The sequence below is a fragment of the Neoarius graeffei genome, chromosome 2 (genome assembly GCF_027579695.1).
Source record: "Neoarius graeffei isolate fNeoGra1 chromosome 2, fNeoGra1.pri, whole genome shotgun sequence".
In the NCBI taxonomy this organism is placed as follows: Eukaryota; Metazoa; Chordata; class Actinopteri; order Siluriformes; family Ariidae; genus Neoarius; species Neoarius graeffei.
This window is the reverse complement of record NC_083570.1, coordinates 37,354,597-37,381,026: the sequence shown is the minus strand read 5'-3', so window position 1 is coordinate 37,381,026 and position 26,430 is coordinate 37,354,597. Positions and strand designations below refer to the sequence as shown.

At 39.4% G+C, this 26,430-nt stretch overlaps 1 protein-coding gene across 3 annotated transcripts in view; it reads left to right on the top strand.

Annotated features, from left to right (window-relative positions):
* The window catches only part of scml4 (Scm polycomb group protein like 4), a 66,887-nt gene that overhangs the window by 28,020 nt on the left and 12,437 nt on the right, over nt 1–26,430 (top strand). For all 3 annotated transcript variants that reach the window (XM_060914128.1, XM_060914130.1, XM_060914129.1), the window contains exons 3-6: nt 2,377–2,603; nt 3,871–4,000; nt 23,194–23,394; nt 23,746–23,946. In XM_060914128.1, the coding sequence (XP_060770111.1) occupies nt 2,377–2,603; nt 3,871–4,000; nt 23,194–23,394; nt 23,746–23,946 (759 nt within the window). The remainder of the gene's footprint in view (nt 1–2,376; nt 2,604–3,870; nt 4,001–23,193; nt 23,395–23,745; nt 23,947–26,430) is intronic.

The window sequence follows — 26,430 nt, the reverse complement described above, 5'->3', positions numbered from 1 at the left end:
AGTGGGAAAGAGTGAGACAGCAGTGTGTGAAAGGTGAAGTAGAAATGACACACAGGTGTTCCCAAACTCATCTCTTTACCACATCCTCGAGCTTATAGACTTTCATTTCATGAGTTTAAGGGACTGTTATTTAATATTGACTTGTATTGGATGTATTTATTTATTTACTTGTGTATAATTCATACAGGTTTCATATAGATTTATTTTCTGTGCTTGAAATAGCCAATTTATATAGACTACAGTTCGTTTATGGGTCAACTTGTACAAGCGTCCTCCAACACACTTTATTTATTATTATTATTATTATTATTATTATTATTATTATTATTATGGCTTAGCAGTGCTTTTACCAGGATGCTGAGTATAAAAACGTGCCAGAATGCAACTTGGCATAAACATGTATTACTATCATATATGTTTTCAAAATCACTGCTTTTCCCTGCATTTTAAAGAATATATAACATGTTCAAATGTGCACTAGTATAATAATAATAATAATAATAATAATAATAATAATAATAATAAATCAGCATTTTTCAAAACAGTTTATTTATGCATGCATTATTATTATTATTATTATTATTATTATTATTATTATTATTATTATTATTATTATTGGGGCATGTGAGTGTTGTGATTCATCAACTCACCTACAGATACTTGAATGTGCACACAATAAAACCTTTCTTATTTGTTATTATTTATTTGGAAAATACCACTTTTACATTTAAAATATTCTGGGCACTCTTGTGAGCTTGTGAGTTCCCTGCATGATAAACACCTAGCTAATAGTGATGGAGAGAGAGAGAGAGAGAGAGAGAGAGAGAGTCCATCGGGGATCCGGAAGCCAGGCACCGCAACTGGAGGGGGAGGGGTGGAAACAAGCGAAGGATGGGGGAGGGGGACGAGAGAGAGAGAGAGAGAGAGAGAGAGAGAGAGATGCTTTGTGGCCTTTAGACACCATAGTATTTTGACTTTCATTAGACTTTGTTCAAGCCCTTGAACATTTGAATCAAATACATATTGCCCAATATCAAATGCTAATTATACTCCATAAAACTAACAGCATTTAGGTGTATTATGTGCTGAACATAAGATATGGAGCAAAAAATAGAGTTTTCATGGCTATTTGATATTTTTTTCACTTCTTTGACTTGATTTGGTGTTTTGTCTATAAGTTTAGCATGCTGCCTTGTGTTGCTGACGGTATTAATCAGTCGTGCTGGCGTACAGGTTATGTTGTTGTTGGTCATGTGGTTTTAGGGTGGTCAGCCCTGACTGTGATTTGGTGCGTCCTTTAGAATATGGCTCATCAGTCTTATCTTTAACAAACTGCACAGTTTGAAACGGCATGATTTACTTTTTGGTTTTGTTGTTTCTTTAAGTTGGTTTCAAAGAAGATCATGGAATAATTGTACTAGAACTTTCGGGTGGGTTTCATGCTGTCTTACGATCACTTCTGACTTCTGTGTGGCTGAGTTAGTAGTAATAGAAGTCATTTATATTCTTACAGATCACAACACTTCCAGATTCTCCATTCTGATTGGTCAGAAGGTTGGCTCATTTTCTACAACACCATGGCTCTGTCGTGGATGTTAGTGCAGCTTGCCAGATTTATAGGAATGCTCTTGTCCCTAACATAAACAATCTGTTATCTTTTCTATAGTAATAACTCATTTACAGGGACTTGCCACATACAACGGATGGATAATAAAAACAGATTTTGCTCGTAATAAGCAAAGAAAATGTGGAATTGTTGATAAGGAGATATTTATTTAACATTTATGGAAGGAGTTTCTAGTGTCAGTGGTAACGTTGTAGTGGTTACACCGAAAGAAATTTTCCAGTTTCTTAGTACAAAACAAACAGCATTATTTTGTGTTATTCACTTCGAGAGAGAAAAAAAGAGAATGGTCAAGAGAATGTTCATTAATAAATTACAAAATGTGAAAGTATTGACAAATTGCTCTGGTATAAAGGAATAAAACACTACAGCACGTGCTGTTATGGACAAATAACCAAGCCACTTCGGGTTACAGTGGTAACAGTAAGTTCTTTGCATCAGGCTGCATTACACCACATTATTATTGATTATTTTCCTATAATAGCATGCCATGTCATGTTTTCTTCCTTACCATATGATGGTCAGCATCTTTTGTTTTGATCTCACCTTGCAACATCCAACCTATATTTAAGTTCCTTATCGAATTACTGACAAAGGACCATGGATACATCATTATGTGTCTCACAAATCATTAAAAATGTAATCTGTTGTCCTTACTGGCCCATTAACATGGTGGATATTTTTTGACTGCTGTGCTATGCTGTGTCCATGCGTTTCTGTCCTCTCTGAATCTCTTTCTCACTTGGTTGCAGGTCTGATGAGTATTCCTACAGCAGCATCTGGGCAGACGGGGGGTGGAGACATGCAGTCACCTGGGGCAATAAGCCCCTCCTTCCTCCCACCCCCAACTGGAAAGGTTCCGGGTCGCAAGAGGGGACGGCCACCACTCAAAAGGCATCCGGAGTATCAGAATCGCTACCCAGAATCCCTCCCTCCCATCAAAGTGCCTAAGAAGAGAGGGAGGAAGCCTGGATTCAAGGTCAGTATGAGTGTGTGTGTGTGTGTGTGTCTGTGTGTGTGTCTGTGTGTGTGTGTGTGTGCACACGTGCTGAGTAGCTATATTTTATATATATATATGGTCCATATATTTGTGACCCATTTTCATGTTTTTGGTAATATCCAGACGCTTACAATGAAACACATTTGTGTTTCCCACTCAGGGTTGAAAGAAAGGGAGGTGTGTGTTTGTGTGTGTGGCTTCACAGTGACTGATGTATCTGCAGTCTGCTGCTGGAGTGAGTTATTTTTAGCTACATGTCTGCAAGCCTCATACTACTGCTGCAGATCTTTTGAGTCCAAAGAGAGGAAATAAGAGAAACATACCTCTATGGTGTGTGTGTGTGTGTGTGTGTGTGCGTGCATGCGTGCTTGTAAGTATGTCAGCTAAGAATGAATACTCTGAATTTAAGCCGTATTGCATTCTTATTCATAATGACGTCCTGGTTAAATGTATAACGACCTTCAGTAATAAATAAAAATTCCTGTGTTAGAAGAGGAATAAAAAAGTTTAATGTTTTAGGAGAACTTCCAGGTGGACCTGGAATCTGCCTATCACTGATTATTTTCTTAATAGCATGCACTGTCAAGATTTATTCCTTACATTTTACAAGATACTGTTTTTATCCTGATGATGATGATTATTATTATTATTTTACATTCATATCCATCTGATATCGCCCAGAAGTAGATAGATTCCTCTTAAGGTTTCTTCCTTATGTCATCTCAGGTACTTTATCTTTGCCACCATCGCCTCTGACTGGCTAATTAGAGATCTACAGCTACATTTGATATGTTTACAGTAAAGCTGCTTATGTCTATGGATATATCAAGACAACAAGACAAATAAAATTGTAAACTGATGTACAGTAATGGCCACACAGAGCTTTCATGCATTCAGTGTGAAACACAAAGCACGTGATTGTGCTGTCAGACAGCTGACTAGGTCCCTGACTCATCTCTATCCACGACTAGGTGTCATGTTGCTCAGTGATTGGAGGACACATGGGGTGCCTTGAAGAGAACTACTAGCTAACAAACTACCGCATATATCAGTGACTTCATTACATGCATATACAAGTCCATCACTTCTTCTTTTAAAAAAACAGCCTGATTCATGCACTTGTGCTGAAGATATTTGTGAACATTTTTCTATCTGGTAATAGAAGCTGATAGTCAGAGCTCTGAGATTGGTATATATAGGGATCAACGAGTCATTATGTGTTTTGTATATGTGTATGTGTGTGTAGCTGAAGTCCCGGTTAGCGATGACTCCTCTGGCCATCTCCCCTCCCAGCAGCACTCCAGAACCAGACATGAGCTCCATCCCTCAGGACGCTGCCACTGTTCCCCACTCTGCTACACCGGAGGTCCTTACAGGTAACACCCCCCCCCCCCCACCCACCCCCCCCACACACACACACACACACTCAGCTCTGTCCCTTTTATCTTCATAAATCTTACTCTCCAGTACTGTTCACCTGGGACTTACACTACATATCTGATCACCATTGCTGTGAATTCAGTCATGTTAATAATCAGATGTGTGGGGCTCAGAAGTGCAGTACAGATGTGCACTGATGTGGTGATTTATGTGCATTTAGCTCAGCAGACGGTGATACCATATTTCTCAGTTTCAGCCAGCCATGGGGGTAATCTATCAGTAGAAGTAAACATTTCACTGGTAATATAAATTTTCATGTGTAATTAGTTGAGATGTGAACCTTAGCACTGGCAACTTGTTAGTTCTTTCTTTTTATTTTAAAGGAGACATACAGCCATAACATTATGACCACCGACATGTGATGTGAATAACAATGATTATCTCATTACAGTGGCACCTGTCAAGGGGTGGGATATATTAGGCAGCGAGAGACCAGTCAGTTCTTGAAGTTGATGTGTTGGAAGCAGGAAAAATGGGTAAATGTTAGGAACTGAGCAACTTTGACATGGGCCAAATTGTGATGGATAGATGATTGGGTCTGAGCATCTCCAAAATGGCACATCTTGTGGGGTGTTCCCGGTATGCAGTGGTTAGTACCTACCAAAAGTGGTCCAAGGAAGGACAACTGGTGAACCGGTGACAGGGTCATGGGTGTCAGAGGCTCACTGATTTGCATGGGGCACGAAGGCTAGCCCATATGGTCCAATCTCACAGAAAAGCTACTGTAGCACAAACTGCTGAAAAAGTTAATTCTGGCTAAAACAGAACAATGTCAGCACAGTCTGTCACCGGTTCACCGGTTGTCCTTCCTTGGACCACTTATGGTCAGTACTAACCACTGCATGCTAGGAACACCCCACAAGATTTGCCATTTTGGAGATGGTCAGACCCAGTCATCTAACCATCACAATTTGGCCCTTGTCAAAGTTGCTCAGATCCTTACGCTTGCCCATTTTTTTCCTGCTTACAACACATCAATTTTAAGACCTGACTGTTTTCTTGCTGCCTAGTGTATCCCACCCCTTGACAGGTGCCACTGGAATGAGATAATCAAAGTTATTCACTTCACCTCTCAGTGGTCATAATGTTATGGCTGATCGGTGTATACCCCTGTTCAGTTATGTTACATTATTCCCTGAGATGCTTTTGTAAAGTTTGCAATTTTTTAGTTGAAAATACACTTTGGTTCTTTTTTCTCATCCCGTTTTAGCATTGCATGAAAACTCTGTCTGGTAAGTCTGGCAGATTTTACAGCTGTACCTGGAAATTTAAATACAGTGGTGTTTGAAAGTTTGTGAACCCTTTAGAATTTTCTATATTTCTGCATAAATATGACCTAAAACATCATCAGATTTTCACACAAGTCCTAAAAGTAGATAAAGAGAACACTGTTAAACAAATGAGACAAAAATATTATACTTGGTCATTTATTTATTGAGGAAAATTATCCAATATTACATATCTGTGAGTGGCAAAAGTATGTGACCCTCTAGGATTAGCAGTTACTTTGAAGGTGAAATTAGAGTTGGGTGTTTTCAATCAATGGGATGACAATCAGGTGTGAGTGAGCACCCTGTTTTATTTAAAGAACGGGGATCTATCAAAGTCTGATCTTCACAACACATGTTTGTGGAAATGTATCATGGAACGAACAAAGATTTCTGAGGACCTCAGAAAAAGCGTTGTTGATGCTCATCAGGCTGGAAAAGGTTACAAAACCATCTCTAAAGAGTTTGGACTCCACCAATCCACAGTCAGACAGATTGTCTACTTATGGAGGAAATTCAAGACCATTGTTACCCTCCCCAGGAGTGGTCGACCAACAAAGATCACTCCAAGAGCAAGGCATGTAATAGTCGGCAAGGTTACAAAGGACCCCAGGGTAACTTCTGAGCAACTGAAGGCCTCTCTCACATTAGCCAATGTTAATGTTCATGAGTCCACCATCAGGAGAACACTGAACAACAACAATGGTGTGCAAGGCAGGGTTGCAAGGAGAAAGCCACTGCTCTCCAAAAAGAACATTGCTGCTCATCTGCAGTTTGCTAAAGATCACGTGGATAAGCCAGAAGGCTATTGGAAAAATGTTTTGTGGATGGATGAGACCGAAATAGAACTTTTTGGATTAAATGAGAAGCATTCTGTTTGGAGAAAGGAAAAGACTGCATTCCAGCATAAGAACCTTATCCCATCCATGAAACATGGTGGTGGTAGTATCATGGTTTGGGCCTGTTTTGCTGGATCTGGGCCAGGATGGCTTGCCATCATTGATGGAACAATGAATTCTGAATTATACCAGCAAATTCTAAAGGAAAATTTATGGACATCTGTCCATGCACTGAATCTCAAGAGAAGGTGGGTCATGCAGCAAGACAACGACCCTAAGCACACAAGTCGTTCTACCAAAGAATGGTTAAAGAAGAATAAAATTAATGTTTTGGAATGGCCAAGTCAAAGTCCTGACCTTAATCCAATCGAAATGTTGTGGAAGGCCCTGAAGCGAGCAGTTCATGTGAGGAAACCCACCAACATCCCAGAGTTGAAGCTGTTCTGTATGGAGGAATGGGCTAAAATTCCTCCAGGCTGGTGTGCAGGACTGATCAACAGTTACCGGAAACGTTTAGTTGCAGTTATTGCTGCACAAGGGGGTCACACCAGATACTGAAAGCAAAGGTTCACATCCTTTTGCCACTCACAGATATGTAACATTGGATCATTTTCCTCAATAAATAAATGACCAAGTATAATATTTTTGTCTCATTTGTTTAACTGGTTTCTCTTTATCTACTTTTAGGACTTGTGTGAAAATCTGATGTTGTTTTAGGTCATATTTATGCAGAAATATAGAAAATTCTAAAGGGTTCACAAACTTTCAAGCACCACTGTATGTATTTATGTAAATAGAATCACTCTGATTGGCTAATATTCAATCTGTCATCCATACCCATGGATTCCTCTAGCCAATCAGAGTGAAGCTATTTACATATTTAAATGTAAAGGCACCATCACAATTTGGCTCTTGTCAAAGTCGCTCAGATCATTACGCTTGCCCATTTTTATTGTGCCTTTATTACGCCTTTGCTGCTGCAAAATCAGCCTTATCCATACCATGCTAAAATGGTATGAGAAAAATAACCAAAGTGGGTTTTTTTTCAACAAAAAATTTGCAAACTTTACAAAAGCATTTCATGTTATTTATTTTTTAAGAGTGTTGATCTTCTATAAAGCTCATCTTACAGACATTCAACTAACAAACTAATAGAATTAATGGTATTGTGGATCCTGCAGCAAGTAACACCAATAATTTCTAGAAAATTACCATACATCTATTACCTCAGCTGTTAGCATTAGATAATGCTAAATGGCCAAAGAAACACGTAGCATAATTTTTTAATACTTACATTTCCCTTGTCTGCAGTTTTGCCATGAACAGTTGGTATTGATCTGTCTTTTAGGAACAATTTCATTGCCAGCCCTGTATTGTACTGGCCCAGGCTGGTAAAGCAGTCAGACACAAAGTGGTCAGCACACATGAGCAGGTTTTTGCCAACTGTAGCTGGGACATTGCCATTAAAAATAAATTCAATCCACTCGGCTCTTCTGTCCTGTGAGGCTGGGGGTCGATGTAATAATGTGTGCTACAACCAAAAGAGCAGTTCCTGTCCTTAGCTCAGTTCAACATAATGCTATAGATCCGGCGAGATACAACGGTGCACATTTGAGATGGTAGTTCTCTCAAGCTGTGAATAGAGATACTGAAATGAGTGTTTGAATGGAGCATGTTTTCTGAAATAGGCAGTGCAAAAGAAACTGACTGGCTTGTCTTACTTCAGAGTTTGTGGGTTGGTAGGCTCCAGATACCCAAATGTATGTGCACAAGCACTGAGTTTTTCATAATATGTACCCTTTAAAGGTTAATAGGCTTGAGGGCCTCAGAGAACATTATTGAGTATTGTCCAATATGACTTTCGTCTCCTAATTAATCATTCAATTCATTTACACATTCCAGCTGTTACGAATTAATGTTGTTTTTCAGTGAAAATGTCATGCATTGTGCAGTAAGATAGTAGCCATCATCCAAGTGTCTCTAAAATCAAACATACTGATATTGTTTAACTTTGATAATTTTGTTCTTTGGTGGCAAATGACATTGCATTTCTGGATCACCCGTCATGTATGACCAAAGGCTTGCTGCGGTTCCTTTATGCAGGTAAGAACCCATCGGTTACACTCAAACAAATGTTTTGAGACTTGCTCTGGTTCTGTGGGGTTTTGTTCTGGCACAGTTTGTTTGCAGCAAGATTTGATGGTGAATCAATTGCTGAAACACTACAGAAATGATATCTTAGCAAGTGAAGATATCTTGAATGAAGGAAAAGATCTCATATTTAAGGTTAAGATGTAACCTGGTGTAGTGGTTAGCACTGTCGCCTCACAGCAAGAAGGTTCTGGGTTTGAGCCCAGTGGCCAACGGGGGCCTTTCTGTGTGGAGTTTGCATGTTCTCCCTGTGTCTGCATGGGTTTCCTCTGGGTGCTCCGGTTCCCCCCACAGTCCAAAGACATGCAGATTAGGTTAACTGGTGGTAATTCATAGGTGTGAATGGCTGTTTGTCTCTATGTATCAGCCCTGCAATGACCTGGTGACTTATCCAGGGTGTACCCCTGCCTCTCGCCCATAGTCAGCTGGGATAGGCTCCAGCTTGCCTGTAACCCTGCACAGGATAAGCGGTTACGGATAATGGATGGATATACTATAAGAAATATAAGACCGTTGAGCCTATTTCTCGACCTAATTTCAACTTTGAAATGGATTGCCTTATTGTTTTCATTGATCATTTTCCTTCATTCTCAACATAAGCACTTGAAATAAGTGAAAACTTTCTGTTAATAGAATAAGACATTTTCAAGCGGGATATGAGTAAACTGAGCCAAAGTACATAGCTGTAGTGCTGCAGAAATGTAATGTACATTTGGACCAATGAAGTAAAAGAAAAAATAAAACTCCATGTGATACACAAAATATTCATTCATTCATTCATTTAATCATTCATTTAGCATAGGCTCTTTGCTGTCCATGCTCGAGTGACATCTGTGATTCCTACACCCACTTGTTGACCCTTTTCTGTGAGAACAATGAATGAAAATAGATTACACTGGGGTACATTTTAATCTCTTCATGCATCTCAAGCAGTACATCTATATTTATTCTATCCACATTCCCTGGATATGAGCAATCGCGCACTGTGATTGGCTACTCTACTACTAGGCTATCAGCTCATACCCCGTGAGTAGAGAAAAACAAAATGGCGGAGCGTGTTGCTGAACCAACAGAGGATGAAATAAAAACTCTACTCGAAAACAAAACCCCCCAAAATACAAAAAAGCAACAAAATATGGAATAAAAGTATTTGATGGTAAGAACATTATTTTTTTTATTTTTCAAGAATTATTATTATCACATTTTTCACAAATTGCTCCTGTCATTTCACCGGTTTGGTTACATTCTAAGCAGAAATGATTTTGTTGGATGTTTTATATAAAGTTTTTATTTATCGAATTTGCGAAAAATAAAAATGCTCTGTTTCTCAAAATCCAGTGAATGTGGATAGAATAAAACAGTTATTTCACTCAATCTCATTGTACATGGCTTATAGCCAGCTCAGTGCTACACGCCTCATTGGCTATCAGTTCATGTATGACTCGATTTCATGGAATAACTGTTAAATGTTTTATTTTTGGGTTCATTTGATTATATGCAGTGTGTAACTAAACCAAAACAAATAGGGAACAAACTAAAAGTTTGATTGAATTTCGCTCTGATTTGGGCTTTGCAAAGAAACTCATAGGCATAGTGTGCATCGTATACCTTTTGAGATGCTTTTACTCATATTAAATTTGGGATATAAGTTTTTTTTTTCCTCTGTTCCTGTTCATAATGATAGGATAATGAAGAAATATACTGTATGTATATATTCCCACAGATTGACCACATTAGCATCTGTGGTTTTTTTCCATGTAGTATGCGCTCTCTTTTGTGCATGAATTTGTACAAAAGTTGAGAATCAGACACCACTGATCCTCTCACCCAAAGCAAATAATGACTGGAGCAGCTGAAATTGAGCCGATTCAGAAAATTGATTAGTGACAGCCAAATTGGGTTGAAATACAGGCTCAAGTGTTGTACTGGCCGCTACATTTAGACGCCTGAGATATTAAACCTGTTCTGAAATGCCTACATTTCCTTTAAACTTGAGATCAAGGGGTGTTAAATTTGAGCTCCGGAGTCATAAAACCCAATTTCAGGGCTTTCTTGAGCCACAGAAAGGTAAACAAGATGCTGTGTGCATCTCAGGTTTGAACATCAGGGTTAGGTATAGAGTCAGCTCTGTGTGGGAAAGTCATGCTCTTTTTTTCCATTTTAGCACCAGAATATCAAGTTTTAGTATGCTGACTGACTGACTGACACACACATTTACTTACACACCACTTCCCTGGTGTTGCACTGTGTGTGTATTCTGTAGAGGGTTGTCAATGTGATGGGCGTTGCAGAGGGAGTGCTGGTGGTGGAGGCCATGACCCTGCTGACCTGAGGTCATTGTCATGGGCTCAAATGTGTCCGCAAGTATGCACTTGTGTGGTAATTCATCCTTCACAGAGCTGTACATCATTCTTTGACACTGACTCCTTTTGTAGTTTTGCACATATGATGGATGGATGGAAGCTTTATTGATACCTGCAGCCAAACAAAATATACTATATGAAGAGTAGCTAAACCTGGCTAGGTGGTAAATAAAAATGATATTTTGTCAGGCAGCATTAGAACTACAATTTGAATTTTGTGTTGTTTTTCACATGGGACCAGATACGGTGGTGGATTACAGCTGTTGGAGTGTAGCTGGTGGTTCAAGAGCTCTTGTGATGATTGATGACATAGATTCTACTACGTACAAAGATATTTCAGCTTAAAATATCTGGTCGTCTCTGCTAGGAGGTTAAAATCTTTGAACACTATTGTTAGGCATATCAGACACTCGCTGGCCGTGCTATGAAAATTGTGCATGCAGATGCTCATCTGAGTTTCCATACCTGTCATTGCTTAAATCTTAAATATTTTCCATCATGAATACTATCATTAAAAAGCTGACAATCTCTACTTTACAAAGAAATTTATCTCGTTAAGATCTGTTCAGTACTTTGGGAGTAACAGCAGGTTGAATTTGGTACAACAGAGTACACTCTCTGCATGTGTGACGTCGGGAAACTGCTGATGCTTTTTGAGTCGCGGGAAAGCGGTCAGGCTCTTTTCTGATCAGTTTCCGACTGGATTACTCATGAATATCAATCAGATAACTTTTATAGGGATGTTCTCTCGCTCTCACTGTTTCTGATGAAGTATTCAGCAAAATTTTCCATCAGCTAGTTTTGATGTTATGATTCACGGGAGACTTTGAAGTGAGTTTTCATCGCTTTGCCTACTTATTTTTTCAAATCAACCTGATTCATGTAAATAGATAACTATTTTAGAATATAACTGTAGTTGTTTTGATGAAAAAATATTGAGATCTTAGTGGTCGGAATGATATTTTAAAAAACCGGAAATCAGAAACATGAGTGTCAATTTCAATTCAATTAATTGGCGTTGTTTATTGGATGTAGCTCACATAATTTTTTCGAGGTTCACCTTGAAAGGTGTGAATATTATCATTTATATTATTTAATATAAACACTACTTGGCCTTACTTTTGAGAAATATAAAGCCCTACAGAGCACAAAGAGGGTATTAGAAATATTCTTTTATTACTTTTTATTGAGTGTACTGATTTAACATTTTTACCTAATCAGCATAATTAATATTAATTAAATACTAATTTACATAATTTGTTTTTACTAATTTTTCAAACTTTGTATTCAGTATGCAACCATCTATGTGTCTGCCAATTTCCATGTAAGCATCTTGAAAAATAGAAAAGTTATTAAGAAAAAACATTTGATCTCATTCGTTAATGAGGCCCATTTTGGACCATGTTATCTTAATACATAATATTACATCAGTTTTCTAAAAATTAAGCTGTTTCTTCAATCTTTGATTGATTTGTAATATCTCAAGGATGGATAAACATATTTTAATTCTTGTTGTTCTGCATTCAATTCTGAATTCAATGAGAGCAGTTTCAAGTACATGGTGGTGTAGTGGTTAGCACTGTTGCCTCACAGCAAGAAGGTCCTGGGTTCGAGCCCAGTGGCTGATGAGGGCCTTTCTGTGTGGAGTTTGCATCCTCCGGGTGCTCCGGTTTCCCCCACAGTCCAAAGACATGCAGCTTAGGTTAATTGGTGGCGCTAAATTGACTGTCAGTGTGAATGGTTGTTTGTCTCTGTTTCAGCCCTGTGATGACCTGGCGACTTGTCCAGGGTGTACCCTGCCTCTCACCCATAGTCAGCTGGGATAGGCTCCAGCTTGCCTGTGACCCTGTACAGGATAAGCGGTTACAGATAATGGATGGATGAATAGACAGTTTCAAGCAATTTGGATTTTCACCTGATATGCCGACTATTGGTATTATCTTAACTAGCTTCATGAGGTAGTCACCTGGAATGTTTTTCAATTAACAGGTGTGCTTCATCAAAAGTTAATTAGTGGAATTTCTTGCCTTCTTAATGCGTTTGAGATCAAACAGTAAATAATAAATATTAAAAATACTGTAGTGACAGGCACTCTGTCACAAGTAAATAGCCCTATTCCACAACTGTAGTGAGATTAGATTAGATTAGATTAGATTAGATTAGGGGCGGCACGGTGGTGTAGTGGTTAGCGCTGTCGCCTCACAGCAAGAAGGTCCTGGGTTCGAGCCCAGTGGCTGATGAGGGCCTTTCTGTGTGGAGTTTGCATCCTCCGGGTGCTCCGGTTTCCCCCACAGTCCAAAGACATGCAGCTTAGGTTAATTGGTGGCGCTAAATTGACTGTCAGTGTGAATGGTTGTTTGTCTCTTGTTTCAGCCCTGTGATGACCTGGCGACTTGTCCAGGGTGTACCCTGCCTCTCACCCATAGTCAGCTGGGATAGGCTCCAGCTTGCCTGTGACCCTGTACAGGATAAGCGGTTACAGATAATGGATGGATGAATAGACAGTTTCAAGCAATTTGGATTTTCACCTGATATGCCGACTATTGGTATTATCTTAACTAGCTTCATGAGGTAGTCACCTGGAATGTTTTTCAATTAACAGGTGTGCTTCATCAAAAGTTAATTAGTGGAATTTCTTGCCTTCTTAATGCGTTTGAGATCAAACAGTAAATAATAAATATTAAAAATACTGTAGTGACAGGCACTCTGTCACAAGTAAATAGCCCTATTCCACAACTGTAGTGAGATTAGATTAGATTAGATTAGATTAGATTAGATTAGGGGCGGCACGGTGGTGTAGTGGTTAGCGCTGTCACCTCACAGCAAGAAGGTCCTGGGTTCGAGCCCCGGGGCCGGCGAGGGCCCTTCTGTGTGGAGTTTGCATGTTCTCCCCGTGTCCGCGTGGGTTTCCTCCGGGTGCTCCGGTTTCCCCCACAGTCCAAAGACATGCAGGTTAGGTTAACTGGTGACTCTAAATTGACCGTAGGTGTGAATGGGAGTGTGAATGGTTGTCTGTGTCTATGTGTCAGCCCTGTGATGACCTGGCGACTTGTCCAGGGTGTACCCCGCCTTTCGCCCGTAGTCAGCTGGGATAGGCTCCAGCTTGCCTGCGACCCTGTAGAAGGATAAAGCGGCTAGAGATAATGAGATGAGATTAGATTAGATTAGGGGCGGCACGGTGATGTTGTGGTTAGGACTGTCACCTCACAGCAAGAAGGTTCTGGGTTCGAGCCCAGTGGCCGACGGGGGCCTTTCTGTGTGGAGTTTGCATGCTCTCCCTGTGTCTGCAGAGGTTTCCTCCGGGTGCTCCGGTTTTCCCACAGTCCAAAGACATGCAGGTTAGGTTAACTGGTGGCTCTAAATTGACCGTAGGTGTGAATGTGAGTGTGAATGGTTGTTTGTCTCTGTTTCAGCCCTGTGATGACCTGGTGACTTGTCCAGGGTGTACCCCGCCTCTCACCCATAGTCAGCTGGGATAGGCTCCAGCTTGCCTGCGACCCTGTAGGACAGGATAAGCAGCTACAGATAATGGATGGATGGATGGATAGATTAGATTAGATAAGATTCAACTTTATTGTCTGTGCAGAGTACAGGTACAAAGCCAATGAAATACAGTTAGCATCTAAACAGAAGAGCAAAATATAGTATTATTTATGGATTAGTGCCAGAAGTAAGTACTGCAGCACAGTGATGCTATAAGTTACAGTATGTACAGTGATGGACCACATTCATATTATGTCAAGAACCGCTCAACTAAGTAAAGAGAAATGACAGTCCATCATTAATTTAAGACATGAAGCGACTTTTAATTCATAAAAATAAAGGAAAAAATTTAATTAGAAGGTGTGTCCAGACTTTTGACTGTTATGTAATATAACATCCAAATAAACATACCGTAGCAAATAAACGCATGAAAATATTTCGCAATCTCATTCTCAGGTTTAAACTCTATTAAAAAGCCTGCAGACTGAATTGAGGAAGGTGTTCACATGCCCAGAAGGGTCTCCAACCTTCTTCAGCATGTCAGGAAGAGGCTCGGTTCTGTTGTTCTCTCAAGAAGAGGCTTCTACTCATATTAATTTTGGGATGTCAATATTTTTGATACCTGAAAATTTGCTCTATTTAGGAAGTACTGTCCATATGTTTGAAAAATTATTGATTTTGAATTAAAACTACACAGCATTCCAATGTTTTAAGCTCAAAATATCATTGTTATGGACAGTATATTTCTGATTTCCATTAATTTTTACAAGGAGTGCCAATAATTATACAAAAAAAAGAGAAAAGGGTCAGACTCAGAGTGGATGCTCTATACAGCTTGATAGAACCTGGCAGGAATGATTTCTTGTAGTGCACTGTGTGTGTGTCTGTGTGAGTGTGTGTGTCTGTGTGTATGTGCGTGCAGACCGTCTGGCCGTCAGCCTGACAGACGCCAAAGGAAATCCCAGAGCATGTCGCATGAAAGCAGCGGTGCGGCACAGATGAGTGGAGCGGAATGAGTCTGAGTGTGGTTTTTTTGTGTGTGTGTGTTAGGGGGGGCGGCATGGTGGTGTAGTGGTTAGCGCTGTCGCCTCACAGCAAGAAGGTCCTGGGTTCGAGCCCCGGGGCCGGCGAGGGCCTTTCTGTGTGGAGTTTGCATGTTCTCCCCGTGTCCGCGTGGGTTTCCTCCGGGTGCTCTGGTTTCCCCCACAGTCCAAAGACATGCAGGTTAGGTTAACTGGTGACTCTAAATTGACCGTAGGTGTGAATGTGAGTGTGAATGGTTGTCTGTGTCTATGTGTCAGCCCTGTGATGACCTGGCGACTTGTCCAGGGTGTACCCCGCCTTTCGCCCGTAGTCAGCTGGGATAGGCTCCAGCTTGCCTGCGACCCTGTAGAAGGATAAAGCGGCTAGAGATAATGAGATGAGATGAGGTGTGTTAGGGGATGGATGCTGCGTGATTGGTGGATTCCTGTGCAGGCTGCTTCACGTTCGCTCTTCCATCATTCCCACCCCTTTGCCATATCTAATGCTTTGTAGCCAAATGTTACTTCTCTGCCATTAGATCATCATCTCTTGTGCTTGAAGACATTAATTCAGAGCATTTATTGCTTCGTCTGGCTCCATCAGTGATTCACATGATTCACATTATCACTATAAACAGGAGGATGGCGCTAGCTGATGCAGCCCAAAGGCAACATTAAATCGCCTATTGGGCTGTTCTTGGCTTTTAATAAAATATTATTTCACTATCACCTAATTATTGAAGTTTTATTATGTGCAAAAAAAGTGACCATTTCATGTGTATATCTGTGTATTTAGTAAATGTTTACACCATTAAGAGGAGTGGAACATGATGAGGTCTTCTGTCGTAGCATGTTATGCTTTCTCAGATCACCATGGTTGTAAAGAATGGGTATTTGAGTTCTCTAGCAATTAGTGTTAATGTTAGTTAAAGCAAACACCCCCCCCCCCCACACACACACACACACAAACAGTAGCTAGGAAAGTTGGTTTCTTGATTTTGAGAACTATCTTTGGTAAAAAAATAATGGGGAATGTGCAGGTTTTCTTTTCTTCTCTTGCTGACTACCTGCATTTAGCTCATGTACATATGTGCTGCATACAAATCCTTAAAGATAGACTGCCTTTCAGATTTTTCAAGTTTAGGTCATGAAAAGAATTTTCCCTGACACCCAATTATTTTTGTTTAGTGGACTGAAAGCTACTGAATTCAAATCACAGACTTCCAATTTTATTAGTTTTTTTTTTTTTAAATAGAACAATTAATTAATTTAGGGCCACGTGATCCTAAATTCTCTGCTATTTTTTCTTGCTTCAGCATGACCCAATTCAAGATACTACGTCATGCATCACGTGGTGGACTTTCCCCGTTCGCACAAGGCATTGTGGGATACAAGTTTGAAACAGGAGAGAAAAATAGAGGACGCGAATGAAATGTGAAAGACTGACTACAGTAACGGAAAGCGAGAAGAAAAGACGTTATGTTGCGAAGGAAAGGAAATGCAGGAACAAACTAATAAATATCGGCAGTCAGCGAGCACCTCGGCGTGATCAGCTGTTCATTTAGCGACAGAATGATGTAACTGTTAGTCCACAGTCAAGCTAAACCTGTAGGTGGCAGTAATGCAACACTGGATGCCAGCTACCGTAAAACCAAAAATAATAATAATAAAAAGAGGGCAAACCAGGGCATGCACACATGGACTTCCTCTGTCTGCTTGACTGCATGACGTGAGTGATTTCATGCACATTATTTGCTTGGGAATCCCCTCAAATTAAATAACTTCCCAGCCACAGAATGGCCTGTTCCCCCCCAAGATATTACAGAAATAAGCATATATCACAATGACCAAATTTCAGAGTGAACTAAATTTCACCAATTTTATGAAATCAAAAGGCCATCTAGCTTTAAGAGAAAATTAATTTTTATCTACATACTCAAATGTTTAAGTAAGGGAATATTTTTATGAATGTTGTTTTAACCACAAGTTCATATGCTAGTAACTCTGAGCTTATTATGTTCTTACAATAACAACATACTTTAAATCAGTTTTTAGACTTGTGTTATTTTGTCTTAATGTCCATTTGGGGAACTCTCTTCCTCCTTAATCTTTTACAATGTGATCAGATTTTATTTTCTCATTTGCTTCATTCCAGGAAGCAAACATGTTGTTACTACTGCTGCTGGTGTTGTTCTTTCAGAATCTTTAGCTAAATGGCATTTTAATGGAAAACAAACAAACAAAAAAATTAAAAGCGTTTGGCTGACAGTTTTTTTTTTCCTGGAACCATCTTTCCATCTTTTTTTTTCTCTTGCTTTGCACTGCTGCTTGACTGGGTCACACATTTAATTTAACATTCAACAGACACACTTCTTCGAAGACTGTTTGACAAATAATCAGGTATTGTCCACAATTACTGTAGGGGTTGCAGCCTAAAACATACAACAGGTCATGATGTACACTTCTGTGAGCAAATTAGGTTTGTTTTGCCTTTACTAGTCTTTATTACCTACTCATTATCCACATCTAAGGAAGTCAGACTGAGTAAATTCCTTTCTACTAGGCACAAAGCACGATGGGAATGTTTGTATGTTTGCATAAAAAGAAAAGAATTCTGCCTTTTATTTAAAAAGCCATTTTTGTTTTTAGGATAGTCCACATGGATCGAGATTCATTTTCATGTGTGTTGTATGTGGAATCTAAACTCTACCATACAGTGAATGACATGCTTTGATCAAGTTGTTGTGTATCTCTGTGCTGTAGCGAACCAGACATAAATCTGACCAATTCAGTTTATAATCAGATACTGATTGTAATAATGTCTGTGATGCTCCTGTGAGATACATGCAAGAGTGAAACACGTTTCAGTTCAGGGAAGCCTGTAGTTCACCATGTGAAGGGTTTTCCCAGACTGCCACACATCTGAGACCAGTGTGAAAAACAAGCCCTGGATATCTTTAGTTGAATGGATGGGTTGTCTGTCTCTTTATGCTGTGAAATGTGTGAGCGTGTAGTAGGACTGCTTGTCACAGTGTACCATCAGGAATAATGCTGCATTGATTAATGGGCGTAACCCTCAGACGAGTAAAAAAATTCTACCAGGAACTCAGGATAGTCTCCCAAGGTCAGCAAACGATGTCAAATCAAACATGGCTGCTCACAGCATCATGAGTAACAAAGGAGCACTTCTTACCATTCAATACAACCTCAAATCAGAAAAAGGAAGGGATGGTATGTTAACATTGAAATTAAAAATGAAAACAATGATTTGTAAATAAGCTTAGACCTGTATTGCACTCAAAACAATACAACAGCACATTGTGATGTTCCACCTTGTGAAATTTATTGATTTTTCAACAAACATTTAAATTTTGATTCTTGCAATGCATAAAAAAAAGTGAGGACAGTAAAGGATTTACCACTTTATAATGTTGCCATTCCTTCTCACAACAATTACAGTGGTGCTTGAAAGTTTGTGAACCCTTTAGAATTTTCTATATTTCTGCATAAATATGATCTAAAACATCATCAGATTTTCACACAAGTCCTAAAAGTAGATAAAGAGAACCCAGTTAAACAAATGAGACAAAAATATTATACTTGGTCATTTATTTATTGAGGAAAATGATCCAATATTACATATCTGTGAGTGGCAAAAGGATGCGAACCTTTGCTTTCAGTATATGGCATGTGGCCCCCTTGTGCAGCAATAACTGCAACTAAACATTTCCGGTAACTGTTGTTGTTCAGTCCTGCACACGGGATTGGAGGAATTTTAGCCCATTCCTCCGTACAGAACAGCTTCAACTCTGGGATATTGGTGGATTTCCTCATGTGAACTGCTCGCTTCAGGTCCTTCCACAACATTTTGATTGGATTAAGATCAGGACTTTGACTTGGCCATTCCAAAACATTAACTTTATTCTTCTTTAGCCATTACTTGGTAGAATGACTTGTGTGCTTAGGGTCGTTGTCTTGCTGCATGACCCAGCTTCTCCTGAGATTCAGTTCATGGACAGATTTCCTGACATTTTCCTTTAGAATTTGCTGGTATAATTCAGAATTCATTGTTCCATCAATGATGGCAAGCCATCCTGGCCCAGATGCAGCAAAACAGGCCCAAACCATGATACCACCACCACGTTTCACAGATTGAATAAGGTTCTTATGCTGGAATGCAGTGTTTTCCTTTTTCCAAACATAACGCTTTTCATTTAAAACAAAAAGTTCTATTTTGGTCTCATCCGTCCACAAAACATTTTTCCAATAACCTTCTGGCTTGTCCACGTGATCCTTAGCAAACTGCAGACAAGCAGCAATGTTCTTTTTGGAGAGCAGTGGCTTTTTCCTTGCAACCCTGCCATGCACACCATTGTTGTTCAGTGTTCTCCTGATGGTGGACTCATGAACATTAACATTAGCCAATGTGAGAGAGGCCTTCAGTTGCTTAGAAGTTACCCTGGGGTCCTTTGTGACCTCGCCGACTATTACATGCCTTGCTCTTGGAGTGATCTTTGTTGGTCGATCACTCCTGGGGAGGGTAACAATGGTCTTGAATTTCCTCCATTTGTACACAATCTGTCTGACTGTGGATTGGTGGAGTCCAAACTCTTTAGAGATGGTTTTGTAACCTTTTCCAGCCTGATGAGCATCAACAACGCTTTTTCTGAGGTCCTCAGGAATCCCCTTTGTTCGTGCCATGATACATTTCCACAAACATGCATTGTGAAGATCAGACTTTGATAGATCCTTGTTCTTTAAATAAAAAAGGGTGCCCACTCACACCTGATTGTCATCCTATTGATTGAAAACACCTGACTCTAATTTCACCTTCAAATTAACTGCTAATCCTAGAGGTTCACATCCTTTTGCCACTCACAGATATGTAATATTGGATCATTTTCCTCAATAAATAAATGACCAAGCATAATATTTTTGTCTCATTTGTTTAACTGGGTTCTCTTTATCTACTTTTAGGACTTGCGTGAAAATCTGATGATGTTTTAGGTTATATTTATGCAGAAATATAGAAAATTCTAAAGGGTTCACAAACTTTCAAGCACCACTGTAAAAGATGTTTAGAGACTGAAGACACCAAGCGATGAAGTGTTTCAGGTGTGATTTTGTCCCGTTCTTCCTGCAAACAGGTCTTAAGGTGTGCAACAGTATGGGGTCATCATGGCCATATTTTTACTTCAAAATTTGCCAGACATTCTCTACTGGGGACAGAGGGGACAGGCCCCCTCTTCTTCCACAGCCATGCCTTTGTAATGTGTGCAGAATGTAGTTCTGCATTGTCTTGTTGAAATATCCCTGGAAAAGATGTCGTCTTGAAGGCAGCATATGTTGCTCCAAAATCTCAATGTACTTTTCTGCATTAATGCTGCCATCACAGTAGTGCAAGTTACCTTTGCCAAGGGCACTGACACAACCCCATACCATGACAAACTCTGGCCTTTGGGCTTGTTGCTGGTAACAGTCTGGATGGCCCTTTTCATCTTTGGTCCAGAATGCACAGCATCCATTTCTTCCAAAAAAACAAACAAAAAACCCTGAAATATTGATTCATCTGATAAGCATACATGTTTCCACTGTGTGATGGTCCATCCCAGATGCCTCTGAGCTCAGGGAAGTCAACAGTGCTTCTGGACACAATTAACATAAGGCTTCTTTTTTGCACAGTCAAGTATTAACTGGCATTTGTGGATGTAATGCCATATTATTGTGCTTGATAAAGGTTTGCCAAAATAATCCTGAGCCCATGTAGTTATATCAGCTATAGACGAATGATGGTTCTTGATGCAGTGCCGTCTGAGGGATCGGAGATCACGGGTGTTCAGCTTAGGCTTGTGCCCTTGCCCTTTATGTACCAAAATTCCTCCAGATTCCTTGAACTGTTTAATGATCTTATGTACTGTAGAGAGTGAAACATTCAAATCACTTTCTACCTTTCTCTGAGGAACATTGTTTTTAAACATTTCAATAATTTTCTCATGCTTTTGTTGACAAACTAGAGATCCTCAAAGACTAGGCCTTTCCTGGATACTGATTTTGTACCAAATCATGATTACAGTCAACTTTTTTGGGATATATTGCAGGTCTGAAATGCAGGAATGGATGTATATTAACAAACGAAATGAAGTTGACATGACAAAATATGAAATATTTTGGGTTCATACAGTTTACAATGAAATACAAGTCAGAGTAAATTTAGAAATCACTGCTTTCTTTTTTTATTTGCATTTTCCATACAATCCCAACTTTTTCTGATTTGGGCTTGTCAGGTACACTGTACATACAGTGCCAGTCAAAAGTTTGGACACATCCACTCATTCATAGGTTTTTGTGTGCATGTGTTTGTTCACTGCTTCAGATGGGTTAAATGCAGAGAGGAATTTTACAAGTGTACGTGTGATGATTAAAGTTGTTGTTGTTGTTGTTCTTCTTCTTCTGCTTTTTCTTATTCTTCTGTGGAACATATATGGAATTGTGTGGTAAACAGAAAAGTGTTAAAACCCCCCCCCCATACACTCACTGGCCACTTTATTAGGAACACCCATACAACTGCTGTTTTATGCAGTTCTCTAATCAGCCAATCACTTGACAGCAGCACAAGGCATAAAATCATGCAGATACAAATGAAGAGCTTCAGTTAATGTTCACTTCAAACATCAGAATGGGAAAAATTGTGATCTCTGTGACTTTCACTGTGGCATGGGTGTTGGTGCTAGATGGACTGGTTTGAGTATTTCAGAAACTGCTAATCTCCTGGGGTTTTCACACACAACAGTCTCTAGAGTTTACACCGAATGGTGCGAAAAACAAAAAAAAAATCATTGAGCAAGTGACACTTCTGTGGGTGGAAATGCCTTGTTGATAAGAGAGGTCAGAGGTAAATGTCCAGATTGGTTTGAGCTGCCAGGAAGGATATAGTAACTCATGGCAAGTCTTTACAACTGTGGTGAGCAGAAAAGCATCTCAGCATGCAACAGCAGAAGACCACATTGGGTTCCACTCCTGCAGCCAAGAACAGGAATCTTAGAATCAAAAAGAAGTTCCTATTAAAGTGGCCAGTGAGTGTATGTTTCATATTTTAGTTTCTTCAAAATAACCTTGATGATGCTTTGCATACTATTGGCATTATCTTAACCAGCTTCATGAGGTAGTCACATGGAATGGTTTTTAATTTACAGGTGTGCCTCGTCAAAAGTTAATTAGTGGAATTTCTGGCCTTCTTAATGCATTTGATATCAAACAGTAAAAAGTAAATAATAAAAATACAGAATAGCTCTATACCACAACTGTAGTAATCCATATGATGTCCAGAACCACTCAACTAAGTAAAGAGAAATGACATCCATTATTACTTTAAACTTTTGACTGGTACTGAATATACAAGGATTTGCTTTCGATCAATAAACATACAGACATATTTGCTTATTAAATATATAACATTGACTGTACAGTTTATATAGCTTGTTGCTACATGGAGGTGTCCATGTTTTTCCCCTACTTTGTAGCTCAGAGGTTGAAAATAATGCAAATCTGAACTCTTCTTATGTTCCAATTCAATTTTTGAGTTAAATCAAATGCAGCATAAATACCTTGTCTGTCTTTGGGCTTATGATTTAGAATACATAAGATTGGTTGGAATGTTCAGAATAAACTAGGTTACTAGCTTTATAGGATATATTTCAAAATAAACAGATGAATAGATAAAAATATGATTAACATTATTATACTTTTGGTCAAGTGGGAATTTCCAGTTTACAACTGACACTCCGATTTTTCTTCTTCTTGTATGGATTAGGCAGACTAGATGCTACACTAGTTCGCTTTTTTTTTTAATGGTGGTCACAAAGTTTTAGCTCATCTTGTTGCAACAGTCAGTGGAAGGTATAAAGAATGAGAGAAAGACAGCACAATCACTTTTTTGTTTGAAAGCAATTAAGACAGTAATTCTCTCTCTCTCTCTCTCTCTCTGTCTGTCTGTCTGTCTCTAGTGTGTATCTATGTGAATAAACAGGTGAACACTGGCCCTAACCTGGACAGACAGAAAGTCATGCAGCTTCCTGATCATCTTGGCCCAGCACGGCCCTCCGTGGTGCTGCAACAGGCTGTGCAGGGTTGCATCGATAGCGCTTACCAGCAGAAAACAGTCTTCACCCTGCTCACACAGGGCTATGGAGGAGAGAAAATATCAGGTTACATGCATTCACACACACTCACACACAAAAGCACATTAATGGAATGTGTGCAATGTGAGTAAATACTTCAACATCCTCTATTAACCAAATATTATCAAATTTCTACCAACATCCATGTGTCGTTGCTGTTGTCCCTGCTGTCACTACAGACGCTTAAGATGAACTTTCCATTTTTCAAAATGTCAGACAGTGAACTGAACTTCGTGCAGCATGCAGTTCTTTCATCCATCTGAAATCTGTTGCTAGATCTGAGGTCTGAAAACCAGTGTGTGCAATTTTGGTATTAACTCCTCATTCTATGCACATGACTGTAACTCAGCTCCTTTTTTTCCTGTCTCTTCCCCGCAGCCACCTTTGACGGCAAGCAGCACCTTTTGAGTCTGCCAGTGGTAAACAGTGTTGGTTATGTCCTTCGTTTCCTAAAAAAGCTCTGCCGGAGCCTTCTGTGTGAGAACCTCTTCAGTGATCAGCCAATTGCATCTTCCTCCTCTCCCTCCTCCTCTTCTTCAGTCCACACAGACAAGCATTCAGATGGACAATCCAAGTCAAGTGAGTGCACAACTTTTCTTTCTTACCCATTTAACATCCTTTTCATCTTCTGTCTTCCTCTTGGAAGACTTTTTTTGTGTTTGGTGTGTTTCTGAAGCATTTTATGGGCCATTTTAAGCAAGGTTTCATTTGACTTTTGAATTTGAATGTGTTTTTGTGAGCAGAACTTTGCAATATAATAATAATAATTACACCACTAATAGGACTTTTTAAAACAAATTTTCAGCAATAAGTCTAAAATCATTTATATAGTTAATCATTTATTTATTTTAAATCATGGCCCAAAAGTCAATCTTTTTTTTTTTTTTGGTGTTCTGCCTCATGGCAGGTCCATTCGGACCGCTTCTGCCATCAAAGTTTCTAGGGAAGAATTACAGTAATGGCTTCCTGTTGCCTTCTACTGGATTATCATAGAGGTTTTCTCTTTTCAACCATTCACACCTTTGGACAATTTAGAGTAGCCAGTTAACCTAACTGCATGTCTTTGGACTGTGGGGGAAACCGGAGCACCCGGAGGAAACCCACGCAGGCATGGGGAGATCATGCAAACTCCACACAGAAAGGCCCCCATCAGCCACTGGGCTCGAACCCAGAACTTTCTTGCTGTAAGGCGACAATGCTAACTACTGCACCACTGTGCTGCCCAAAAGTCAATCAATATTGACTAAATCCAGTGAACATCTGCTTTATCTCCTTCCCCAATTATATTCCTAATAATTTGAATGCTGTAGGTGCTGCAAGTCTGTCTGAGACTAAATTATCATGACATAACTGGCGCTATTAAGTTGTTCTGTGATTGGGTAAAGGAATCAGCTTCATTAATTGCTTAAGCTTCCTCAGTTCATCCTCAAATAATAATAATAATAATAATAATAATAATAATAATAAATCTAACTTAAGTAATAGAATTGGAAGCACAGATGATTGGACATCTGGTCAGTTACATTATTTATTTATTAATATTAACTTAATTTTAATTATAACAGGCCACGCTCATACTTAAGATCTAATTGCACCAGAGAAAGTCATTATTCAGTTATGCTATGCAGGTGCTTTGCATTCAGATCATTGAACCTGCACACAATATATACCTTTGAGGATTTCAGTTTTTTTTTTTAATTTAATTTTTTTTAAATAAACACCCTCTTGGTAGGTGGTTTACAATGACTTGTATATACAGCACATTTAAAATAAAATACTTTCAGCCCCCAAAATATTAGAGGATATAAAATACAAACTAATAAATCATATTGTACCAATAAAGATGTAAGATCCATATGCATGTGGCTTAATAACAGGACTATTCCCAAAACTCAGGTAATTCAGCAACTCAGGCACACAAAGTCATGGCAAACATATGAAGCAAAGCAACTGATATCAAATAAACATGGTTAAATAAGGCAAACAGTAAAGAACAAGGCAGTCAGGGATAAGATCAGCTTACACAAACAGGATAGTTGGCAAGACTATATATGTACAGTATGTGTGTGTGTGTGCGTGATAAAAACAGGAAGTGAAAAAGAACTGTGCTATTCAAGCGAGGGAGACCTCTCTTGGTAGGAAGGAGTATTGTGGGTTCCTATGCCTGATTTTTGCTGTCATTTGCCTTGGCAATAGACAGTCTACACTAAATAGTCTACACTAAACAATAACAAATAACAGTCTACACTAAAATGTCTTATATAAACTGTAAAACTGAGAGTGTGTGGAGGAGATCTTTTGATATGCTAAAGCCCTTGTAAGCGGTGAAGAACAACAGCAGCAACTTTATTCATCACACACTTGTGAAATTCCTCTCTGCATTTAACCCATCTGAAGCAGTGAACACACACACACATACCCAGAGCAGTGGGCAGCCATGCTAACACCACCTGGGGAGCAGTTGGGAGTTAGGTGCCTCGCTCAAGGGTACCTCAGCCTGAGGCTATCCCATTATTAACCTAACCACATGTCTTTGAACTGTGGGGGAAACCGGAGCACCCAGAGGAAACCCACACAGACAGAACGTGCAAACTCCACACAGAAAGGCCCTCCACTGGGCTCAAACCCAGAACCTTCTTGCTGTCAGGCAACCGTGCTAATCACTTACACCACCGTGCCGCCTACTTACCTTTCTTTCTTTCTTTTTTTTTCTTTAAGTGGCCAACAAAAAGGGACTAATCACTTCTCAAGTGCTCTTTTCTCCAGTTAAATGGAGTTACTGTACGTCATCCATGGATTTGGAACAGCAGGGGGAACACATTTATGAAGTTCAGGATGATGCAACTGCTTTATACATTTTGGTTTCTGGGGAGATATTCCCATAATAATTAAGGCTCATCTTGACAGTTATTGGATTTAAAAGCAGAATGTTGTCTTGGAAGTGTCACAGGTGTTTAGCCTCGTGTGTGTTCATACATGTTTAACACCTAATGCAATACATCCATTAGTCATTGTGCAATGGGATTCACTGTAAAATCTTTCTTTCTTTCTTTCTTTCTTTCT